Below are 25754 nucleotides of genomic sequence, written 5' to 3' on the forward strand. Positions count from 1 at the left end.
GCCTTGCCACTAGAGAGGCAGAGGAGCCGGTGCCCTGCTGCTGCAGCACACTGACTCTTCGGTAGAACAGACCAAAGGCCAGCTGGAGGCTGAAAAGGCTAAAGCACTAAGCGTTCATGAGTTTCGATTGTTCAAAATTAAAAGCTAATGGTTTCTAGGAAATCTGTTTGCATCTATGCTGGCCACTGCTGGGTTCCCTACTCATATTCCTCGCATTTGGCTGACAGTGGAGAGGACAAGAATGAACCCATCAAACTCCCAAGTGCTCCTGATTGTGCTATTTTGCCATAAGATGCTCCTGGTCCAGACAGCAGTTGCACAAAATTGGAAGGGAAGAATTACAGCTAGAATATTTATCTTTGTCTCCTGTGGGAGACATCTTTATGAGAGATCTTTGCCTACCCAAAGCCTATCTACACAGGGCTTGCTTCCCACTGTCTGGTGGCACGAATGAGAACATTTTGCTTGCTACCAGAAACGATGCAAGTCATCACTGATGGAAACCCTTTGCCCATGGTACCTTTCTGCTGTGGTGTAAGCAGCCCAATAGCCAAGGGTATTAGAACAACTAGGATCAGCAGGAGAAACTGGAATTTAAAAATCAGTCCTGAAAAGGTCAGCACTGAAGGATACAGGTGAATTGCTCTGAAGTGCATCTTTTTCCTATTTTCTTACTCTCTTTTCAGAGTTTTTATATATACAGAATATATTAAACATGCTGGTGATAACTCAGTCTCTCTTTCAGGCACTATCATTGGACACAGCAGTCATTTTACTCATAGCCTTCTTGCTATTGCAGCTCCACCAATGTTACCCTGGATTCCCCTTATAACCGGAGGTTTCTTCTAGATCTCAAAAAGAGATTGATATATCAAAACCAAATTCAATTACAAAATATAATAATATCCTCTTCTTGGAAGTGAAGCTGCCCCATATTCCAGACTGTGGCAGGATTTTTATGTCCTCAAAATGTTTTTAATAAGTTCTACTTAAAATACATCTGAGTCCCAATCTGCCTGTTCGGCACGTTGTAATGCTCTCAGTTGAAGATCTGTTCCCCGTCGGTTCCTCGTGGGCTCTGCCAAAGGGCTCTTCTCAGTTGTCTTCTGCAGACTTGAACATGAGAATGGCGTTGTAGATCTTCAGGGCAGGACCCAGCTTGATACTGAGTATTTTAACTATGTCGCTCTGGTTCAGGAGAAGGAAGGCCTCACCATCTATCTGCTAGAGGTTGGAAACACAACATAAGATGAAGATTACCATCAGAGGATAGGCAGGATTCTCACTTCTGGTCGTTCAGTGAAACAACATACTTAGATCTGAGGAATGAAAGTACAAACACAGCTCTGAAGACTGAAGCCTTGTACTTCTCCCTAGCTCTGGCACCCACACCCCTGTGAGGTGTCCAGGCATGCTGCCCTTTCCAAGGGTCTCAGGCCTCATCCAGCAGCTCTTTTTCTAGAAATAGAGAAGCCTGAGTGTGGGCAAGGCTTATGGAGAGACCATAAGGAGGATGCTGGTTCGTTACACTTTATATTCACTATAATTGCGCTAAAAAGCCAACAACTGTCAAAAATCCTACAGCCTATTCACAATCTGTGGCCAGAAATTAGATCAGGAAATCCAGAATGCGAGTCTTCAGGAGGCAGCTATCCAAGAATTAATACATTACACTGATCTACGATGATTAGAAATATAAAATCACCATTTCCTAGTGCATTCATTACATACTGTCATTGCACAGACTCTTTGACTCCTGTTAAGCTGTTCAGGGTAAAATTTAAAGCCAAACACGCTTTTTTCCTGCTTTTTTTGGTCAGCTCTGCTAAAAACCTTACAGATGAGAAAAATTCCTGAGATGTGAACATCTGGCTACTCTCATGACTAGTACGTACTATGCCCATAGACAAGAAAAGGAGAAACAGTAGGCTATTGCGAAATCATTTTCAATGACACTAAATGGGCTTGCTTAGCACATGGTAAGAGAGATCTTATGCTATATTAAACAAGGCATAGTAAAGACATGTAATTTGTCTGGACTTATATACACACTCTCCTAATCCATCAGCAAGGAGATATTCGATGAGATTCAAAGTAAGCAAGTGAAAAACATACTACCTTGTGAAAATACAGGATGCCCTAGGTAGCAGCGAGTGAAATCATAACATATTATTTTAAGAAGAGGTTAAAAATTTACTTGGGTTTACAAGAACATCCACACAGACAACACAAATATAATTAATATAAACCCCAAATGCTGCAGGGAAGAAGCCAAAGATTAATGGACACAGACAAACAGTATGTGTCTCCCTAAGTTATTCCATTAAAGTCCATTTACAGGGACTGACAGCATCTCATCCTCTCACTTGATGTTCACCAGTGCAGCAGACAACACTGGACACTCAACTCACCCATAATAACAATTCTTCTATTTCTGTAGTCTTCCTAACTAGAACTTTTTTGGATGTCAGTGACTGGTGGAAGAAGATACATTGAATAAACTTGGACAAACATAATATTAAAGCAAAGAGCTGGGAGCCAAGAGATTGAGTTTCCCCTTCTCTAACCACACAAGAGACTGTTAGCAAGTTACTCAACCTCCCAGTATGTACACTGGAAATGACAGCAGTGTTCCCAGTCCACAGATGGCCACCCAACGTCCCCGAATCTTATTTGCAAGCTGCCTAGAGTCTACACTACCGCAATGAACATGTTAAAAATAGCTTGAAGCAAATGGACTGCTGCTTAAATTAAATAAAAGAGTCAGGAGTAGCAGAAAACTGCTGGAAAACAGCCCTACGTTTCAAAATGTTTTTGAGTCCAGTATTATTACTATGCTTCATTTTCACTGCATTGCCTCAAAGATGCTTATTTTAAACAGACCTTCCCTGAACCGGACCTAGAAACAAGCACAATACCAGTGCCTGTGCTTTATTATTCATTTCTTTGTTCCATCTTATTTGGATGGTTTTTAAAATTCTGTGCACAATTTGTTCTCTTCGCTCCTAATGTAAGCAGCAACTTATCCCTCTCCCCCCGCCAAGAGAAGTCTGCAAGGGATTTATTTATCCTAAATGGTGAGCACTCAAAGGCCTGATTACAGCTAATGGACAATGTGAGTGGAGCTCAGCAGTCCCGTCACTCACACCTGAATTCTGGCCAAAGCCAAACTGCTAAAAGGGTTTTAATTTCAAACTGACAATTTGGTTTGAGCATAAACCTGAAAAACAACCCAAGTCCCTCTCATTTGGCATAGGGAATCATACTCTGAGGCTGCAGAAAGTAAGGTATTAAAATAGAACATGGCTATCCGCTCTCTGAACCAGAAAGCAATCACTGTGTTCAGGACCCATTTAAATTACAGCTAGAAGAAATAAAATACATTGTGAATGGTCGGATTCATTAGGAGATTTGCTAGTTACATCTTACCTACCGAACTCTCATCTCTGAATACATTGTCACTAGAAATCAGGATGCGCCTTTTACACTCAGCTACACTGAAAGAGATTGGTTCATTTGAATAAATTTCATTATTCCCACTATATTCAGTTAAAGAGTATTCCACTATATTGTTACATTGTGAATAGTGCTTTTTGCAAGCCTCCATTTCTTTTGCTTTGTATTTTGTGTGTGTGCATGTTTTTTAAAACAAGGGAAAACAAAATACAGATACATAAATCCCATAAAATGCACTACAGCCTGATTCATCCTGAAAGGAAGCCAGCTCTGGGGAGCAGTCATCTATTACGAACCTGCCCTTTACAGTCACTACAATGTGCAATGCTTGTCCTCAGCACCGAGGGTGCGCTCAGCGCCGCACCGAACAGAGAAGGTACAACCTCTTCCCTCAAGCTCTTACAATCAAAGCAGTAGACCTGTGATGATGGAAGGGGAGGTATGTCTATGCAAATTTATCAGGGGCTCATAAAGAATCTCCAGGTCGTACCTGCAATGTAACTGGAAGCCAAAGCACTCAACAGAGCCCAAGTGTCTATGATCCATGCAAAGAAGTGTGCTAAGAAAGAGGACAACCATATCCTGCGCTAGCTGCGGTTTCTCAGAAGCCACGGTGAACGCACCACAAACAGGGAACAGAGTCCAGCCCAGCACGTGGCAGCAAAGACAGGACACACTGCACACAGGAGATGCTCTGACTTCCCAACCACTGCTTGTTCAAGGAAGGCTTCCCCTCCTGCTCTCACCTCAGCCCATGGGGGAAGCCAGCGATTCCTGGGAAACCCTACGACTGCCAGCCTCACCAAGAGAAGCAGGCATATGTGCTCATTAGAGGGAGCAGATGAGATCTTCATTGCACCATTCCAACAGGACATCTCTATAACGATGCCAAACCCACCGCACAATAGTCCAAGACAGGATGTTAAGCATAAGCTCGGTGACTGGAACTGCAGGGGAAATTTAAAGCAGCAGAATGCAATTAGCCATGCTGGAATTCAGCTTGATGCTGAAGCTGCCTCCTAAATGCCACAGGCTCTTTAATGACAAGTCTGAGCATGTCTATGCTCTCTGCACTGTAACTCCAGAGTAGCAGGGGTACAAAACCACCTTGCTGCCATCGGACCCGCCAGTGGCACAGCACAGGATTTGGGCAGACTTGACTTACCTCTTCCCTGAAAACAGACGCTTGTTCTTTGCAACCAGGTAAACGCTGGATAAAGCTTACCACCTAGAATTACATTTGGGAAAAGAGAAATACGGACAATTAAAATGGGATACCATCAAGAAAAAAGGTCATATTTCTGTATATGAGTTCTATATGCAAGAATTTAAAAAAATTTAATACTTACAACTCTCCCATTAAATAGAGGGTATATATGAAAAACATTACTGGGTTGTTGCTGCAACACCCCTACAAAGCATACTCTGGTTACCTATAATACTTTCCATACTGCCTTTTGTCCATTTATCTTTCTGTAAAAGTCCAGTTTCTCCATTGCTCAAAAGGATCTTTATAAAATATCAAAATATTTTTACAGACTAAAAGCCCTATATGGCTAGTCTATTTTAAACCCATCCACAACTTCACTTTCTTTACAGTGCTGCTGGAAAGTAACATTGAAAAGAAAAAAGGATTTAGACAGTTTCCCATGATGACATGCCTTTAAGAGACAAGATAAACCAACGGAATGAGCACTGCTGGTTTACCAACATACAGAAGGCAGAAGAACTGGGAAGGAAAGGACATTTGGTTTTATTTAATCCGTGGTGGGTGCACAGGATCCATGGAACCAACAGGATTAAACAAGTAGAAGTTAATTTTACATTTCGCATTAGGGAAAACCTTTCAAAGCAGGAAATCTGTTAACATTTGGAATAATCTCCCTGGAGACATGCAAGCAGCCCTTGGATTACATTATATAACACTAAGTAGTGCGAGGAGCAGTCCTGAACGCAGTGGAGGATGACTTAATATGTATTGTCTTCTCCAGCTGTAGCTTCACTGGTTCATAGAAGATTTGTATATTGAGGCATAATCAGATCAAACATCTCATGCTAATTGGATGCTCCCTTGCAGGAACAGCTCTGTTTCATGAGGCATATTCATTTGAGTTATTACAGATGTGACATTTCTCCCATGAACACAAACAGACAAACAGTTAGGAGGGGTCACTGTCAAATACGAGCTTCCCTTTAACTCACGATTGTCAGACTCTCTCCTAAATCGTGTCACTGCATCTCCAGCTGATCCCACCACTTGACTATTCATTCCCTTTCCCCAGTTCCAACCACGCAGGAAGGGAGCTGTCAGCGTGCCCTCCGGTTTTGCTCTACCCTGGCAGAAGCTGTTTTTTGGTGAACAGCTCTGACTCCCGTTGTTTCTGTTATGTAATCTAAAAGCAGAGCATCCCTCTCATGTTTCGCCCTTATCTTCTGCTAGTAGGGACAGCTCCATCTTAAAGGGAACCCCCTAAAATCCACATCTCCATCAGGCAGTGTCTCCAAATTTTCTTCTGTAGAACTCCAAACTCCTGTTATAAACAAATAACAAAATACTACTTTCCCTTTGAACCCTGCCCCCCCCCTTTATAATTAAAACACAAATGAAAATCCTTCTGCAGGGTCTGGTAAATTCCAGAATTTAAGAGACAGCTGGACCTCTGGGGGCAAGACGGTAAGTGCTCTTTAGTGCCTATGGTATTGAGAGGCTGGTAGAAATCTCCAGGGAATGATCTAAGCTCGCCTTGCTCCTGTGTCCTTCCCTGCACAATTGCTGCTGGCTATGTCGCGGACACTGAGTGACGAGCCTTTGATCTGTCCCAGAAGTCATTTGTACGTACACTGCAAGCACTCTGCGCCACAGGAGTGGCCTTTTAAACAAACAGGAGTCCTGAGTTTACCAGAAATGAGGAAAAGAGAGGGAAGGAGGATGCAGGAGAAGAATACAGGAGAGAAGGTCCCCAGGATGCGAGCCAGCCCCTGGGTTCCACTGAGCCGCAGTGACCTGCCTGGCCCATCACTGCTGGGGGAAGAGTCCCCAGACCAAGACGTGGCAGTTGAGGGACAAGGGAGGCTCGGGTGCACAAGGCCAAAACACAGTAACACCATGGGCTAGAAGAAACCAACGCAGCCCCACAACGGTGGCAATGAAGCCCTGAACCAAGGGAAAGGGTGAGGCTGGAGGGGCTCAAGATCAGGGTGGGAGACGTGTCAGACAGGTTAGGAGCACAGTGGGATCAGGCAGATCAGGGCTTTTCCTTTGAGGAGGTGAATGCCTGCCTGCCCTTCCTGCTGATAACAACCTCAATGCTCACAGAACTATCTGGTGGAAGCGTCTTACACTACGACTGCATATTGGTAAAGGGAAGGAGGTTGAAAAAGAGCTTTATGTAGTTCTGAGAACACCTTAGAAACTCCATGCAACCCATACGGAAGGTGCTGATGCAATCCCAGATGTGCATGATATACTGAAATCAGCACAGTATTGGTATACCTCTTGGGTGAACTTGGAAGGTAGCCTCATACAGCACCCCTTTAACATCAAGCTACAGCAGAACTGACAACACCTCGTGAGACTATGCAGAGAGGAGCTGGGTTTAACTGGGATTTAGTAACCCACAAACAATTAGCACAAGGACAGTCCCCCCACAAGGTATTAGCATCTGATGCAGGCTTAACTAAGGAACAAAACAAATCTAGCACATATTAATATTCTTCTGTGATTCAATATACTTCACTAGCTGTGCTCTGAAAACATGACAGGAAGCTTTCAATAAATAACAAAGCTGCATTAAAGTAACTACCCTTGTTGACTGTTCAGTGTTACCAAGAGTTTCTTAGCTTGAGGCCCCCTAAATACTCCTGCTGCTCTGCCATTTCAGCTGTTCTCAACCAACAGAGAATTAAAGCAACTTTTTTTTCCTTAATGTGGGTTTTATAAAATAAAAACAGTTCTTCAGTCTGAAACCAAAGGAGAATTTTACACCCTCATTGCTCTTGTTTCAGATCAGCAGAATGGCCTCCTTTGTGCAGCAGAGTTCAAAGCACAACCCAAAGGCAAATGTTTGCCCTGTAGGAAGATGTTAGGAGCCCAAATGCCGACAGATCAGATCTACTTTGGACTCACTAAAACACAGAAAGTCCTGCTGCTTTCATCTTCCAGACCTGCGGCTACATTTCACTGCACATGCTGATCCTGCAAGTATTCATACAGAGGCCAAATTGATTCCTGTGGGAATTTGTGATGAACATAATTTGCAAAACCAGATCCACTTTACTGAAATTCAAGACAAAACCTGTAATGAATTTAGCCAGTCCATTGTGGTGCTGCCACTCATCTTTTTGATGTGCCATTCACACTCCTACTGGCAGTTGAAACTTCACCAGTTGTTTCAGGCTGCAGCGCAGAGCGCAGTCCAGTGTATTCTGGGTTTTGAATCACTATATCCAGAGCGCCCTGCATTCATGCTCTGTGGTCCCTGCTTACATTCATCTGTTATCAAACTAATATCCCAGTTAAATTTACCCAGCAGTTGCTTTAAAGGTCAACTGCAAAGGACAAATTTTGTTTGGCTTGTATCCCGACTCTGTTCTTCCATGAACCGGACTCCATGTTTTATCCAAAAGAAAGAGATTCTGATTTTCATGTCAGAGGATTAACTGCTTCTGCCTTTACTATTTTTCTAAAAGACCTTTTGGAAAAATCATTAGAAGCTTTCTCAAAAGAATGATATGAACAGCACATCTTTCAGAGGGTTTTTTTCCTCCTTGCTATGAATTTAATTCAAACACATTTTCATTACCAAAAAAAAAAACCCCAACCAACAAAAAAGGACCAAGTTTTAAAACAGCCCCACTAATTGCTCTAACCCCTTCACAACTGCTGTGGTTCCCGTTTTCTGTGATACTGCAATCCCACCAGACTCCTAAGCAGTCCTCCAGCATGAAGAGCAAAGTCAAGATTGGATTTGTCTGATGTAAGAGGCACTTAGGGAAAATGCACTTTCTAAAAGTCTCTGAAGATCCTCTATGCATCATGAAGAATGGCACCTTTTTCCTGCTTTGCAAACTACCTACATCCTTGCAAGCGCAACATTACAGCACATTTCTCTTGAATTAAATGGCCTGTGATTAAGTGCCAGGATCCAAATTGTCACAACTTCCCAAGTGGAGATACAAATATTATTTATGCCCAAGGCATCGAGGCAAAAACCAACTACTCAGCACACAAAAGATACCGGCTTTTTCACACACTACCTAATTACAGGAGACATCTCAAGAGCTGGGACTGCAGAGACATATCCCCAGCTGCACAGCCACCCCTGTCAGAAATCAGGTCAGGCTGTGGGCAGTTTTGTTCCAGGGGAATTAGCCAGGGAGACGCAGGAGGAGTGGGCATGCACAGTGCAGTTCGGAATTATCTGCAATGTAAAAGTGAATCAGCAGCAAAGTCACAGGAGAGGGGGAGGGAGATCAGAGAGAGACGGAATCTGCTGTCAGAATTATGTTTCAGGCCTGAGGACTAAAAGATCAGGTGGTAAATAAAACAAAGAAAGGGAGGGAATCCTGTTCAGGGAAATAAGCTGTGGACACCAGAGGGTTAATAGGGATCCTTCCCCTCCCTTATAAAGGGACTTGGGTATAACTTCTAGCTGAGTCAGCTATGGCATATGCAAAGCAAACAGAAAAACATTGCCTAGGAAAGGAAAAAAATAAAGATGTCTTCCAATTAGCACTCCAGAAGAGGAGGGCTCTGTCATTCCCGCACCCCAAGAGAGCAGAACAGGGAACAGGTAACTCACCTCTTCCACAGTCCATTTGGCCACGTGTTTGGCCGTGAGGCCCGAGACCTCTGGCAAGAGCTTGCAGTGCTGCTCCCAGCAGAGATGGAGGCGGTGGGTCGGGTTAGAGGCCAGGGAAGGCATGAAGATGGACTGGTGGAGGGCCTGCTGGAGATCCAAATCAGGGTCTGGAAAAAGAAATGAGACAAGTCAGAGCGAGGCTTCAAGTAGGAACAATTACAACAAAGCAGAAGGAAGGGTCACACTCTGGAGGGAAAAGCAAGGCAGGGCGAGCAGACGGCCAGGCACGGCTACTGCATGGCACGCTGAGCTTTCAGGGCGTTCTTCCCACCCTCCTGAGAAGGATAAAGAAAAAAAAAAAAAAAAAGATAAGATTGCCAGGCTGGAGGCTTTATCGTTAGCTTCTTCCCTGGAAAATGATGTCATGCTGCTAACAGACAAGATGTTTGCAGCGTTTTATTGACAAGGTGGAGGAGTTCTGGTAACAGCATCTTCGGCTGGAAACTAATGGCGTTGTTCCAGCTCACAGCTGTAGCCAGCCTGCGAAGAGCGCTACGCATGCCAGCTGATGGCCTGGGCTCGCCACCTCCCCAGGAGACTCCCAGGCCAGGACTGCTGCACGTTACCTCCAGACATCAACTCCCTCCTCATGTGTCAAGTGACGGAAGCTTTAAAAGTCAAGGCAAAAAAAGGAAGAAATCACCCCTCCCTAATGAGATCACTCGAGTAGTGCAGAGTCATGGTCCTACAGGGACTTGCCTGGTTATACAACAGGAAGCGAAGCAGAGGATGGAAACAAGATGGGAAATATTCCTCTGGTTTAGAGCAGTTAACGGGTGCTGTCCCCTCGCCCCCAGCCCTGCCAGGCTGTGTGCAGGGTGCGCAGGCTGCCCGGCGCCATCCCGTGGCAACTGTACAAAATTCCCATTTTGCTTCTGCCTTCAGAAAGGTTCAGCATGCCCAGCACCAGCACGGCTACCGCTCGCCTCTGCTGGGTTTGCTCAGTGTTAGCACAAACGGTTGTTAGTAGGCTGGTGTGTAAGGATCTGTGGGGTGCGCCAGTTGCTACGTGTAAAGCACAAAGGAAAATAGTATTATGAAGAAAAAGCAAATTTCCATGATTTGCCTGCTCCTCACCAGCTGAAGTTAAAGCAGTGCTGGAGGTAGAGCCTGATCTAGAGAAAGGTCACTCCCCTGTCCCCAGCTGTGTCACCTTACCTCGTCTCCACCTCCTAAAGGATGTGGGACAGCATCAAATACAGGTCTCTATTTCTAATAATGAGACCAAAGAAGGAGGATTTAAAAAAATAAAGCCTGAGTAAGAACTGCTCAGTTCAGGAGCTGATGCTCCTGGTGACAACAGGGCACAGGACACTGCTCCTGGGAGGGCTGTCACCTACTCCCCCCCTGCCTCCCCCACCTCCCCGGTGGCGGGGGCAGCAGCTGGCCTTGCCCCCACCTCCCTGCCGCAGGAGGTCCTATTTGCGCCCAGGGTTTTACATACTGCCACGTCCCTGCTGGGTGGGCAATGCTTCCATCACACACTGTCTCCTTTTCTTCACTAAGCCCAAATCCTCGGGGCTAAGCATCCAAACCACAATCTAAAGAAATTGTTTTCCCTTTGAGAAGGAAGCAGTGTTCTAATAGTTTAAATATAGACGGGATGAAAGCTCTGGGTAATCATGAAATTACAGGTCAGTGGATTATTGCAGAATTTCCCTCCACTGATTTCCATCCTTCTGTTTAAGGTGAAGGCAAAGGGAAAGCAGACAGCTTTCCCTATCAGCTGCAACTGTAGCTCATAGCTGGCAAACTTCTCCAGCTCTGACTGCAGAAGGCAGCACTAGGTAAAAATGAGTATTAAAAAAAAAAAAAAGCTAGGCACCTGTCCCAGTTTGTGCCTGCTTAGCTATTTTTGATTGGAGACTTATTACCATGTTAAATCCTCCTAAAAGCCTGGTCAGCTCAGTTCTCCGAAATAGGTTTTTATAGTAAATCTGGAAGTTAAGCATATGGTTTGCTAAAGTGGTATCAGAAAGCTTCTCTTAAAACTTAACCTGTCACGTACCAGGAAAAAAAAAAAGGCATTGTTTTTCTTTTTATTTGTCATCCTTAGGAGAACCTTAAAAAAGGCACCACCCAAAATGATTCTATTTATGTTTCTGAATACCCACTGGGGTCTAAAGAAAGAAGTCGATGGAACTTAAACTATCTGCCAGGTTTTGACCAAGTCTCCGCTGTCACTTCTGGCTCTGTCAGCAGAATGGTCATCAACTGCTTGGGGAACAAAAACCCCTTCCCACTTCAGAGGAGTATGCAGTGGTACAAGAGATGGTGCAAACTTGTCTTCTCAGTTAATAAACATGAGGCTTTGCTCTACCAAGTATTAAACATTTCACTTCTAAGTAATTTTACCCTTCCTCCTCATTTTAAAGGAAGAAGACTACTGTTACCATCACCTCCAGCATGTGCTTTCTCTTGACTGTGGAATCAAAGACAAAAAAGCTGTAAAGTTTTAAATGCTCCTTGTGACTGTGGTATATTGCACATATATGCACACATACAGAAAAAGAAGTAAAATTTAACCAACCTTTCCCACTGCTTTCCTGTTTCACCAGCTGGAACTTTATATAGGCATGCGAGCACCCAAGCCTGAAAGCATCAATTACAAAATATTTCAAAAGATACACAAATTGATATAATTTCTTCTCTATACAGAGATTAATGGGACTTTTAGGAACCAAAAACTTTTCCCTCATAAAATAAGCAATAGCACTGCTCTGTCCCTGACCTCTCTCTCTAAGCTAAGGACTGTGCTATTAAATTAATGGCTAGAACTCAGATTTGAGTTTACTGCAGGAAAGAGAGGGCCTAAAATAATGGAAGGAAGGGAGGAGATTTACTATGTCATTCTAAAACCCTATGCTGCAAATCTCTGATCAAATTGGGGTGTTCTAAGTTATGATTTAGGTCTGTATTTCAGACATAGCAGCAGCATCAAGAAACACAACTGTTAATGCATGAAAATACATCACAAAAATCTTATTTACTTTTTCGGTTTGGCTTTGATGTCTGCAGAGGAATCCTCTTCTACCCAGTCTCTCTCTTGATTGTTTTCAGACTGTTCCGACAGACTGTGAACACTGCTTTGACATGACTTTTCACTGTCTTGTGCAGATTTTCTGGAAAGACAGATAAATGATAGTAGCTAAACTGACATCCTCTGTTCCCTTTTCCCGCAGGAGAGCAAAGCTGGCTGCTCCTTGCAAGTGACAGCAACAACTACCACCTAGTGGTAGAAGCTTTCCTCTCCCTCACCATCATTACCGGCACAGTACAAAGTGCTTTTTTACTCTCCAGCACGGATTGCAAGAGATAATGTGAAATAAATCAGCCCCTGTGGACTGAGGCTCCGATCCCAGCAGCTACAAGAAACCCACTGAAGCATGTGTTACGGTGAAATCAAGAGATTTAAGATTTTTGAATCTTGATACCACCGGATAACATTTTAGAGTCTCCATGACTGAGTTTGATGCATAAATGAGCTACACAGTCGCCCAAGGAAGGACAAGCAGTAGGGTTTTATCAGATTTGCATACTGAATTCAGACCTCCCACTATCAGGAAATGAAATACTTAGAAGAATAGAAATATATTACAATTTTAGAATGCCATTTATTCTGGGACAATCCCAAAGCTCCTGAGAGAGCATTATGGTAACAGTGCCATTGAAATGCAATCAATTCTGGTGTTGAGATTAGCAAATGGAGACCCCTGCACATTTCTAGGATGGGAGGAGGCAAACTTTGGCCATGTATGCCGAGGAGGGGAGAGAAGTATTCCTTTTTTCTGGCCAAATATATCTCAAAAATGTTGTAAATCTAAGGAAAACAAATGAACTTTAAAATGTATGTAAGCCTTCATATACAACAAAGACCAAAAGTATTGCTGGAGTTTGCTCTAGTGAGACTGGATTTGTACAGACTAAAGGCGACAATAATAAAAGCCTTCATGTCCAGGTCTGTCCCATGACACACTTTAACTGCCTCCTGCAGTCCAAGAACTAATACACAGTTTGCTTCAATGATACTCAATTCCAAGATTTTCATGTAAGAAAAAATATCTGAAGGAGCTCAACTTGTCTGCCAAGTGATACACATATAGTCATTAGCAGGGCCTGTTGCGACAGGACAAGGGGGAATGGCTTTAAACTAAAGGGGGGTAGATTTAGACTAGATATAAGGGAGAAATTGTTTACACTGAGGGTGGTGAAACACTGGCCCAGGTTGCCCAGAGAGGTGGTGGATGCCCCATCCCTGGAAACATTCCAGGTCAGGCTGGACGGGGCTCTGAGCAACCTGCTCTAGTTGAAGATGTCCCTGCCCACGGCAGGGGGGTTGGACTAGATGACCTTTAGGGGTCCCTTCCAGCCCAAACTATTCTGTGATTCTATGATTACGTCTACCAGTGTAATGCAGCCGACTCTGGGGTGGATTGCAGTTACAGTTTAATAGCGCAAAATAACCTTGCTTGACAGTTTTAGGACAGGAAATGAAGGAAAAGAATATATTTTAAATTGAAACAGCAAGGAAAAATTTATGGAGACAGAATGCAATTTCCTTTGTTGGAACGTGACCAGAGCAGCAGGATTAAGGAATCAAGAAACCTATTAAGGCATATGAGGATATAAAAGTGCACTGCTCTGGGTTAAGAGTGTCTGGGGCATGGGTCAGTATTACAGACAGATGAACTCAATGCTCTGCTGCTTCTCTGCCAATTCCTGTGTTTTTCAGCCTTGTAAAATGGTTTTGCTCCCCAGTACCTGCCCAAGAAAAGGGTTCAGCTCACCTGGATTGTGGAGAGTCCTCCTGAGAAGACTCTCCTGCTCCCAACAGAAATGGGGCAGGAGTCTCCAGCCTCTTGGCTTTCTGCATGCTATTGCTAGGGGAAGGTCTCTCCCCACTCAGGCGGTCCTGTAACAAGTTTTCTCTGTTGAGGTTCACATCAGAATATGGGCAGCCAACTAACCTGTGTTAAAGAAAAAAAGAAAAAAACGAGAGAGAGAGAGAGAGAGAGAGAGAGAGAACGATGCATACAGTCTTACCAGCCTCAGGCAGACATATCCATCAACAAACCCAGAAAGAGTGAGGCCAAAAACACTCAGGGAGATGTTATTACCCAGCTTTGGGTGTGGGCAAGCAGGGGACTACATGGCAGAATCAGAAACCAAAGTCATATTTTTAGAGTCACCTCAGAGAACAAGAGCTCTTCCTCTGTAACCTGCTTGTCTGAACAATATTTCATGAAATAAGAGAGTCCTGCAACTTTCACTCTGAAAAATTCAAAGCCCTTTACCACATTATATACTACTAGACCTTCAGACCTCCCATCTGAGATTGTTTTCTTGCTCTTTAAAATAGTTTAATCGAGAAAAACCTTCCTTTTCCAAGAGCACATAAGAAATCGAAAGGCAGAGCACAAAACATTAGCTAGCTCTCCTCACTCTTACACTTTAATAATCTATCCACACTCTCTCCTTCTTTAACTGTCTCCTTGCATGCTGTTCTTGGGTATGTTATTTTACAAAACAAATTCCTTCAGTAATGCGGGAATGTGGAAACTGGAGTGAATTAATCTATGTTGGATTGCATTGCAGTTGTAATGATTATACTGGTATAAACAGAATTTATGATGAAACAGCACATTTAGACACAAGAGGGAGCTGCAATTGCAGTTATAACTATCACCAGAATAAACACCCTGAGATAATTTCAGTGCAGTGCAGGTGCTTGTTGCTGCATTATTATTATTGTCAGCAGTCAGGCTCTCGCAGGCAGAACCCTTATAAGAAGATCTCATATACATACGTATAATGTGTTCCATATCGTGGTCCCCTGACATGACCGATACCGTGGCAGCCTGGAGTAGGACACGCTTGTCCCACTGTTCCCACTCGATCAACAGCACCTGGTAATAAGAAAAAAAAAGTTAAAACAGATTTGTAAAACGCTCCCTGCATCTGAAGAGCAGACTGCACTTAGGAAAATTATTCAACGTAACAATGTAATGTCATCTACTTTACCTAGAGGGACTTGCAAAGCATGTCCAGTTTTTGCACACCAGCCTACCGGATGAACATCAGGGCTGTCTGCATCGACCCAGAAATCGTAATTATGGTCCCAGCCATCAAAATGTATCTAAAAGAAGCACACAGTCTCAGTGAGAGATACAGTTAAGGACATGACTCAGCTTTTATTTTAACTTCCCCCTTTGTTTCACCTTGCTCAGCTCGGGGCCGATTCATTCAATCTTTCAGTCAAGCACAATCGTCCCTTGTGCTCAGTGTAACTACTTGTTTTCCTGACCCCTGCACCTGTGTTTTACAGAACAACCAGATTCTGGTGACACAGTCAAATCACAGGGTCTGCAAGAAAGCACAGACCATGGGGTGCTCCAACACACTCTATACTCAAAAGACTAAATCTATGCAAACACAATTGCTTATTTAATTGTTTTGTTTTCTGAGGATCCCAAAACACCATAAAAGCCAACAGGTTTGGTGAGTTTTGCAGTGAACAAGCTAGAATTTTCTGCTGGACAAAGGGACTAGTAATAGTTAGCTCAGATCCAGGTCAGGTTAACAGAGACCAAGGATCATTGCAGTTTAAAGGCTACTGGGCTGTCTATGTGGCAAAGTTTCAAACAAATGTATGAACCTGCAGACGACACCAAGTTGGGCGGGAGTGTTGATCTGCTCGAGGGTAGGAAGGCTCTGCAGAGGGACCTGGACAGGCTGGATCGATGGGCCGAGGCCAACCGGATGAGGTTCAACAAGGCCAAGTGCCGGGTCCTGCACTTCGGCCACAACAACCCCATGCAGCGCTACAGGCTTGGGGAAGAGTGGCGGGAAAGCTGCCTGGCGGAAAAGGACCTGGGGGTGCTGGTCGACAGCCGGCTGAACATGAGCCGGCAGTGTGCCCAGGCGGCCAAGAAGGCCAATGGCATCCTGGCCTGTATCAGAAATGGTGTGGCCAGCAGGAGCAGGGAAGTGATCGTGCCCCTGTACTCGGCCCTGGTGAGGCCGCACCTCAAATACTGTGTTCAGTTTTGGGCCCCTCACTACAAGAAGGACGTCGAGGTGCTGGAGCGTGTCCAGAGAAGGGCAACGAGGCTGGTGAGGGGTCTGGAGAACAAGTCTGATGAGGAGCGGCTGAGGGAACTGGGGCTGTTTAGCCTGCAGAAAAGGAGGCTGAGGGGAGACCTCATCGCTCTCTACAACTCCCTGAAAGGAGGTTGTAGCGAGGTGGGGGTCGGTCTCTTCTCCCAAGTAACAAGCGATAGGACGAGAGGAAACAGCCTCAAGTTGCGCCAGGGGAGGTTTAGATTGGACATGAGGAAAAATGTCTTTACTGAAAGAGTGGTTAAACATTGGAACAGGCTGCCCAGGGAAGTGGTTGAGTCACCATCCCTGGAAGTATTTAAAAGACGTGTAGATGCGGCACTTAGGGATATGGTTTAGTGGGCATGGTGGTGTTGGGTTGACGGTTGGACTCGATGAACTTAGAGGTCTTTTCCAACCTTAATGATTCTATGATTCTATGATTCTGTGAACTGAATATCATGCTACTATATATTGGTAAAACTTGACTTTTGCTTGCAATCACAGCAATGATACTGAGAATCAAATGGCTAATGGGGAGCGAACTCCACTCCTGCCCACATAATCATCCTTTGGGAAGGAGACCTGTGGCCGAGAAGCCTCCATCAGTGCAGCCTCCACTTTAGCTGGCTCATACTTAATTTCTCAGAAGCCAAAACACAACAGATTTTTCTTTATGTGAAAAGAATTAGTTAAAATCCATTTATGTAAAAAATTTACACTGGAGAATGAAGCCACTTCCCACATGTACCAGGGTTTAACTTGCTTTGGGTTTTCCTTTAAGTGTGCTAGGAAAAAAAAAAAAGTCACGTAGCTTCCCACCAGCAGAACATTAATGCTGCCTTCACTCGCACAGATCACACAGAAACTGCTAAGAGATGGAAAATCATGTTGTCAAATGTTATTTCAAAATAGTTACACTAAAACAGTAACTAACAATACCAGGCAATTCCATCAGATTTCAACAGGACAAAACAACAGAAATAATTTCCAGCTGGGCAGGCCTGTAGGCTAGATCATCCGCAAGGCGCTTGTTTGCTGCTCCTCATACCAAATGGGTATTTTGTCTGTACTGCCAATCACTATATTCCTCAGCACAAGGGCTCTGCACTTTGAAGCAAGGTCATACCTTAATGCGATGGTCGTCTTTGTCAACTATTGTTGCCACTCTTATCAAGATGGGATTTCTTCTGTCCACAGCCTCCAACTTCATATTAACTTGGAATCCGTGAGCAGGACGCTGTAGGAGAGGATTGTAAGCAGAATGATAAGAAGTCTGGGCGTTCAGAGCTAGTCACCTGCTCTGAATAAAATGCGCTGAAGTTTTCATTTACCATACAAATGCCTTTGCAGCTTTGGCCCCTGATCTCACACGGCAGACTGATTCAGAGGTTAGAAACAGAGTTTCCTAGAGGATTAAGATGTCTGTTTGTCAGCAGCCCAAAACTACTTGAGAGGAAGTCTGAGCTTTCTCAGTACGGAGGAGCATTTCACAGCCAGGGCAAGAGGCACTTCCCTAACAGAAAAAAGGCCAGATACTACCACAAGCTCCACAAACACAGAGATTCCACAGTCTGATAGCAAAACTCCCAAACACAGCAGAGAGATGATCTCACATCTGACAAGGACAGTGGCCAGTTCACCACTGTCTCATACCTGAACACCTGAAACACACTACTGTGTGGTGTCTCTCTTCACTACACTGTGTGGCATCCTTCTTGGAATCTGGATATTACAGAGTCACCTTCATCAACCAGGTTACCACCTACTGCTTATGACAACAACCGCATCTGCTTGTTAACGACAACTGCCAAGAACTGCGGTGCTGGGACTCAAGAGCAGCTCCAGCCGCCGGAGTCTCCCATCTGCAGTTGCTGACTTACTCTTTCTCTTAAACCCCAGCAGTCAAACTACTTTGTAAAAACTCCAGAATGTCCTTTGACCTGATGCGTGCCCTTTGCAGCACCCACAGATGTAAACCTCTAAGTAACAGACAGCGTTTATCAATTTTTCCATTTATCTTTAAATGACTGACTGCAAATTCCTCCTCTGACCTCTCAGCTGGGGGTTACGGAGCACTGGATACTCATTCAAAACACGTCCTTCACTTCTGCACACAAAGGTCAGGATTTTAGCAAGAGATGATAAATAGCATCTTTGAACAAGATCAGGTTAATGAAAACATGATTATAATCACTCTTCCCTCACAATCTTCCTTACCCTTTTTACTGCCAGTAGTTGGGGGCGGGGAAGGAGGTCCACTTCTGAGCTAAGGGGATTACAGACTCCAAACCTCAAGTTTCTCTTTGGTCTTTTCACCTGGACACAGACATTTATCCACAGGCTTTCAGCCACACGACACACCGGAAGCCAGACAGTCTAAACTGCTTTCAGTTTAAGAGCATCTTATTGAACCAGCCAACCTTGTCCGTCTTCCTTGAGGAAGGAGCCTGAGTGCTAGAGAACAAAATCCTGCCCAGAAGATGAGCAGGGCTATTTGTTTAAGTCTTGCTGAAGGGTTGCTGCCTTTTTGGCAATAGCTTATGAATGTTTTTGAATTGACAGCCCAAGACAATGGGCTGAAATAGTGATGCTAACCAAGCTGTCTCCTCCTGCGTTTTTGGGTGGAGGAGAAGGCAGAAATCCAGACACAAGATCTGCTATTTGTGCTGATGATCAGTGTCTCCAGACTACCTAAGACAGCTCTTGAAAACTGTTAAAAACTAATTCAGTGAGAAATGCCTGTTCTGGCTCTCAACCCATATTTTTATGTACTGACTTCCTGTAATTGCTAGCTGGAATAATAATAATAATAATAAAAAAAAAATCAATAAATGTGCCATGTATTTGCACTTCAGACCAACCGAGCCAGAAAAATAACGAGGTTTGATCTTGAAAGAGTTCTATTAACTGTTGATATATCAAATGCCTTTTTTTTTTCCTGTCTCATTTTCGAAACACAGTCTTGGATGCTGATTTATATTCTGGAGTTTCATGAGAGCCAGAATTGGCCCTTCTACTATTCTCTCAAAGCCAGATACCTGAAAGAGCAAAACAATAGCTGCAGAGATGTACGTAAAACAGGAAAAGAGGCAGACAAGGCAGTTGCATTCCCCCTTGGGAAGATAATTCACTTTGTAAGAACCCAAAAAAGGGAGTTCTCGGTACTGAAAAGGCTCCCTGTCCTGAGCAAAGCCCTGTTATCTTCGGGTGACGTTTCTCAACACATTTTATATTCAGAAAATCTGTGGAAAGAATGCTGTAATGACAGATTACTGAGGATTTAGGACTGGGAGTTTTAAGTAGGTCGTACTTCAGTGTTTCTTTTTGTATCATGAAGAGTTTTATTATCTTTCCAAAATATTTGTCTCTACAAAACTGCTTCTATTGTTCCTCTATTGTGTAGAAGACCAATTGCTGCATTCTTTCACTCCTCATATTCTGAAGCTTCCCGTTTTCCAGCACTGTTGGGATTTTACAAGCACAGCTCAGAAAAAGGCTGAGCCTACCCTGGGGGCAACAAATGTGTCCTACTGACAAGCTTCACTCATTATCCTGCACACTGGCTCCGAGGTGCTTCACATGCTGCACGGCATGATCGAAGATGCTGTCTGCCCAACTCTGGAAAACCTTAATCCAAGGGATGTTTTGGAGTTCAACTGTGCTGCAGGTAACTCCAGCTGTGGCCTTACAGTTCTCTGAAGAGGCAAAACCAGCCTCTTCCTATTCCCTGACACCCACCTTGCAACCTACAACAACTTCAAATGGACACTTGCTGAAATCTAGCAATTATCAAACTTGTCTGGCTGGATTTTTACCTCCCTTATCTGAGGCCTCCCTGATTGCTTTTCCTCCTCAGTCCCAAAGAGCTTAACAACAAAATATACGGGCAGCAGGTATGAAACCAGGTCGAAACCAGGACAACCTGCAATGCTAACTTCATCGAAAGGAATCAAGCCAAGTGTCACGATGGCACAGAAAAGTTTTTAAACATATTGCAAAGTTTAGCAAGGTGAGCCAGCAGTGTGGAAGAAGCTGCTAAGAAAAAAAAAATCAACTTTAAAGTATGGGGGTTTTTTTAAGCTATTTTAAAGGCTTTTATTTTGTTTCTGCTCACAGCGAGCTTCCAGATAAATGCACTGAACTCCAATGTAAGAAACAAAAGCTCATGCTCCCAAGGTTGAGAGAACCATCTTCAGATTTAGTCTCCAGGATGACCTTACTCCATCTAGGAGTTTGGCAGAGATGCTCTATCATCTGTTAGTATGCTTATTTCTGTGGAGGGCACAGCTGGCTCCTCCCTAGAAGAACTAAGATCTATATTAGAACATCTAAGTCCTTGATAGGAACTTCTCACTCTACCTTAATTCCAGCCTCACCGACCAGAGGAAGAAGGATTTGCACAACTGCAAGGTGAAAATATTTTAGAGAAGTTTTTAAAACTTCATGCGGAGGGGACACCTGACGGAGGAACTGCACACTTCTCATTCCCCCTCAAACGCACACACACACACCACCCCTTCCTCCCTTCCCCACCAAATGTCGCCAGTTGCAGGCCAGTGATATCCACTTCTGAGCCCCATGAAGGGAGAGTCTGGAAAGTCTGTTCAACCAGCATCAGTCCTGCTCAGATGTCAGCTGGGAGATCACCTTTGCCCTCGCAGTCAGACCTCGAGCAGAAGACCAGCTCTTTCTCTTCTCCACGCCCTCTCTGAGGCAAGGTACTGCCCTTCACACATTCCTCTGAAAGCTACAATTATCTGTGTGGACTGAAGGCTCTTTCCTTATTTCTGCTAATGGAGCAAGTGAAGATGTTTAGTCAAAAATCCTTTCCAAGACAGCTTTTCATGGCATTTTTAAAAAAAGATCTTGTAGTCTGCTGTGTGTTTAGCAGCAGTGAGAGATGGTCTTAAAGTAAAAACCCCAGTTTCACCCCCTTGGCACAGACATGGTGAACCACCATCAAATAAAGCATCTAGCAAGAAAGGGTAGATAACAGCAGTTTCCCCTACCCTCCTGATCTAGGACAATCAGAGATTCACCAACCAGTTTGAACGCTCTTGCTGGGGCCGCCTGGGAATTAGTTTCTTCCAAGTACTTCTCCCATGAGAAGGCTTTGGAATCCTTGTATCCTGAAAAAACAGAAAATTAACATTTAAGTAAGAAAAACACACATTTATTGTTACAAACAACAGAAAAGCAGCTATGTAACACATGGCTATTATGTTAATTTAGCACTTACAATGGATGGCACTGGAAAGTGGTCTGTTTATTCATACACACCACTTACCGCACACACAGCAGCACTGCAAGTTTCCCTAGCTTCTACACAGGGCTTTAACCCTGACCTGAAAAACCTGAAGAGTTCATTTCTGTACAGCTTGATCAATGCTTATTCTCTAGAGAAAGCTGCTAATTAAGAGCTAGTCAGAGGATTCTGTGATGTGCAATGGCATCACTAAATTAATTTCCTATTTTATTAACTATTCTATGTGTGAGTGCCCACAAGATTGTAGAAACTTCTCGTCTCCTGCTACTTACTCACCCATAGCTGAGTAAAACTAGCAGACTGGAGATAAAAGGCTCCATCGCCGTTACCATAATCTCAGACACCTCCATGGGTGTGGTACTCTAACAACAATGGGATGTCTCTCCCTGGAAGCTACATTTAAGAAACTGCTCTACTTTTTTTCCCCTTCCTATTTCAGTATTTTTTAGCCTCAGTATTGTTTCCTTTTGGCAGGAGGGCACAATGACTAAACGCATAGGACAGTCTGCAAATTGCTACACATAAATCTCTCAGCAGAGAAATCAGAATTGACTGCAGATTCTGCTAGGGGCACAGGCAATCGTGATATGAGTAGGGGAGCTGCACGCCACAGCCCTGTTGCACGTTCCAGGAGCAGGAACAGATGTGGTGTTGCTGTAGAGTAAGCGTTTACAACCCCTTTTGCACCTGCAGCAAAGGCACAGAGGCTAATTCCTCCAATGCAGAGGGATCTTGTAGCGCCACCCACTCTGCTAAACTTGATACGCAGTAATTACAGAAATTCTTGCTCCAGGGCTGTCAATCTAGCAAACAGCAGACATAATTTTTAAGTTTTTGTTATTTTTAAGGTGAACGAGCACTTCCAAGGCCTGAAAACAACATTGATTTTCCTGTAGGTTCTGTCCTTTTTCATTTGCCAACATTCTCTTCATTTACTGAATTCCAGTGCAGCACAAAGAGATGTGGCTTCAGTTACTCCTTCATTTCCAGAAATTCCATCTTACCATCTATGAAATCATAGAATAGTTTGGGTTGGAAGGGACCTCTAAAGGTCATCTAGTCCAACCCCCCTGCCGTGGGCAGGAACATCTTCAACTAGAGCAGGTTGCTCAGAGCCCCGTCCAACCCGACCTGGAATGCTTCCAGGGATGGGGCATCCACCACCTCTCTGGGCAACTGTGCCAGTGCTTCACCACCCTCAGTGTAAAAAATTGCTTCCTTGTATCTAGTCTAAATCTACCCCCCTTTAGTTTAAAGCCATTCCCCCTTGTCCTGTCGCATCAGGCCCTGCTAAAAAGTCTGCCACCATCTTTTTTATAAGCCCCCTGTAAGTACTGACAGGCTGCAAGAAGGTCTCCCCGGAGCCGCCTCTTCTCCAGGCTGAACAACCCCAACTCTCTCAGTCTTTCTTCACAGCAGAGCTGTTCCATCCCCCTGAGCATTTTTGTGACCCTCCTCTGGACCCGCTCCAACAGGTCCATGTCTGTCTTATGCTGAGGGCTCCAGAGCTGGACGCAGTGCTCCAGGTGGGGTCTCACCAGAGTAGAGCAGAGGGGCAGAATCCCCTCCCTCGACCTGCTGGCCACGCTGCTTTGGATGCTGCCCAGGATACGATTGGCCTTCTGGGCTGCGAGCGCACATTGCTGGCTCATGTCCAGCTTTTCATCCACCAGTACCCCCAAGTCCTTCTCGGCAGGGCTGCTCTCAACCCCTTCATCCCCCAGCCTGTGTTGATACCAGGGGTTGCCCTGACCCAGGTGCAGGACCTTGCACTTGGCCTTGTTAAACCTCATGAGGTTCACATGGGCCCACTTCTTGAGCTTGTCGAGAATTCCTCTTTCTTCCAACTCACCTTAAAGGAAATGCTGCAAATACTTCAAAGTTCTTTCCCTTCTGAAATCAAATTCAATTACAAATTACCAAACCCTGTTCCATTTTTTGAAAGAGCTATGAAACAAAATAAAATGCAATGGCAAAAAGTACGAACAATAATATTGTTCAGTCAGTAAAGAAAAGAGTATTGAATGGAACCTGCAACTTGCAAATATGTAATTACATGGAAGATAAAGCTTGCAGGTTTTTTGACTGAGGCAGGAAAGAAGTCTCACTTTCAACGTACCAGGTGGTGTTGTCAGTGGGGTTCCAGTTTCTTGGCAGTAGCCAACAGGACGAATATATGGGCTGCTAGCTTCACACCTGAATCAAAGAGGGAAAGTTGGCACCAGTCAATTTTAAAGCAAAAAGAAAAGCAGAATTTCAAATGCTGTCTGATATGCCTTTCCTAGGTTAGCAGATGCTTTCAGTGGGTGTGATCATGGTGTAAAAGACAAGAATTACCTCGTTAGAATTTATAACGCCAAGTTTTCAAGGCGTTCAAGCTGCCCCAAAAGATAGGGAAATACAATGAAGAATGTCTGGTGCTTTAAAAAAACAACAACAAAAAGCCCCCCACACATGGACCATACCAACCACAGTTCAGCCTGGACATAGATCATCCAAGCTAAAATGCAAAGGAAGCAAAGAAACAAAAAACAAACCCTCGTCCCTAACTGAAACACCGTTACTGTGGAAGAAGGGGAAATTACTTTCAAGGTCTTTGCCAAGAACTGCACGTTATCCATTCATTCTAGCTGAAACCTAGTGGTAGTTTGCCTGGTTCCCAATTTCATTGCATGTTTAGATCTTCTGAGTCTCTGAAGGAGGAGATGTGCCAATTTGAGACAGCCCCTTTTGTCACATCTGCTCCAAGGAAGGGACCAAAGTCCCTTTCAGATCTAGGAAAAAACCTGCGTATTTTCAGCCAGCCTGTACTTTGAAGCTTTGTTTGCTTGTGTTTCCCATTAAAATTTTCAAATTCCAAACAAAACATGGCATGGAAACAAAGCTTCACAGGCTAAAATGGTAAAGGAACAAGATCTAAAGTCCTGAAAATGGAAACACCGGTGTTACAAAGCTCTGCATGACGTATTTATGGCAAAGAAAGAAAAGATCAACTTGCCACCAAGCAGGTGCCTATTCTGAAAAAAACAAACAAAAGGAGATGGGGGAGAGAACACAGACCAAATCAGTGCTATTTTGATAAGCACGTGCCTTGTGAAAGCCTTGTGTTGCTTTCACAGACAAATTCAAAGAAAGTTGCTCCATTCTCATGTAGGTTGGAAAACACAGACCAAAAAGGGAAAACGTTTCCCTGACTAATATTCCGCCTGGCCCCAGCACGAGGGTAGGGGATCAAGATTCTCAGATGCAGAACAACTGTAGTGCAGGTCAGGACTTAAAAGCCTAAATGTTGGCAATTGTTTTTATTTTCAAAGGGCCTTAGCCAAACTCCGCTGAAGGAAATGGAAAAGATTTTTACTGACTTCAGTACTGCCTGCTTCCAAATGTAAGTTTGCAGAGAGACATGCCAACACCCACTACTAGTCCTGGAGGAGAGGATGTTACTAACTCCAGGTGGTGTCACTAGTGGAGCTTACTCTTCCTTTAGCTCTGCCAGAGGAACAGATAACATGAACATTCCCTGACCTGACCCAAGTCGGCCAGCTGCATTACCTCAAACGCTTCTTACCTCGAATGCTTCACGGGCAGTTCAAGCTAACCCCGCTGGTTTTGCACTGAGCCAACTGACGAGCGCTCAAACAGCAGGGGAAGCTACTGGGCAACTGGCACTTTGTAAAAACCCAAAGTAATTATTCAGATGCTTGAAAACTGATTTAAGATCCCAAATTTAGTGACTACATTTAAAAGATTAGATATTACCCTTAGTGGAAGAGCGAAATAAACCACAGTCTACTTGCAGATATATATTAGAAATAGAAGCTCTTTACCAGTAGTCATAACTCTCATCCCAGTTATCGAAATGAATTAGCAGGCGGTTATCCACCATGTCCGTGATGGTTGCGACACACATCAGCGATGGATTCTTCTTGTCCACTGCCTCTAGTTTCATTCCCAGACGAAACCCAGAGGGTGTGACAGGCTGAGGAACAGGACATCAGGAAAGGGAAATCAGCCACATTCTAGGTCAGGCCATTTAAATTACCCTTATAAACTCATTTATTGCAGGTTGT

General features: G+C 44.1%; 1 protein-coding gene across 1 annotated transcript in view; it reads right to left on the reverse strand.

The window, feature by feature from the left end:
• Positions 1-953: 953 nt before the first annotated feature.
• Positions 954-25754, reverse strand: part of LOC143169722 (lethal(3)malignant brain tumor-like protein 3) — a 50218-nt gene continuing 25417 nt past the window's right edge. The window contains exons 9-20 of the mRNA XM_076357282.1: positions 25512-25663; positions 23804-23880; positions 21462-21547; positions 17545-17655; positions 15339-15453; positions 15124-15223; positions 14105-14284; positions 12308-12439; positions 11848-11909; positions 9258-9424; positions 4622-4684; positions 954-1224 (exon numbers count right to left, since the gene is read on the reverse strand). Coding sequence (XP_076213397.1) covers positions 1096-1224; positions 4622-4684; positions 9258-9424; positions 11848-11909; positions 12308-12439; positions 14105-14284; positions 15124-15223; positions 15339-15453; positions 17545-17655; positions 21462-21547; positions 23804-23880; positions 25512-25663 — 1374 coding nt within the window. The 3' untranslated portion in view covers positions 954-1095. The remainder of the gene's footprint in view (positions 1225-4621; positions 4685-9257; positions 9425-11847; positions 11910-12307; positions 12440-14104; positions 14285-15123; positions 15224-15338; positions 15454-17544; positions 17656-21461; positions 21548-23803; positions 23881-25511; positions 25664-25754) is intronic.

The sequence above is a fragment of the Aptenodytes patagonicus genome, chromosome 21, assembly GCF_965638725.1.
Source record: "Aptenodytes patagonicus chromosome 21, bAptPat1.pri.cur, whole genome shotgun sequence".
Classification (NCBI taxonomy): Eukaryota; Metazoa; Chordata; class Aves; order Sphenisciformes; family Spheniscidae; genus Aptenodytes; species Aptenodytes patagonicus.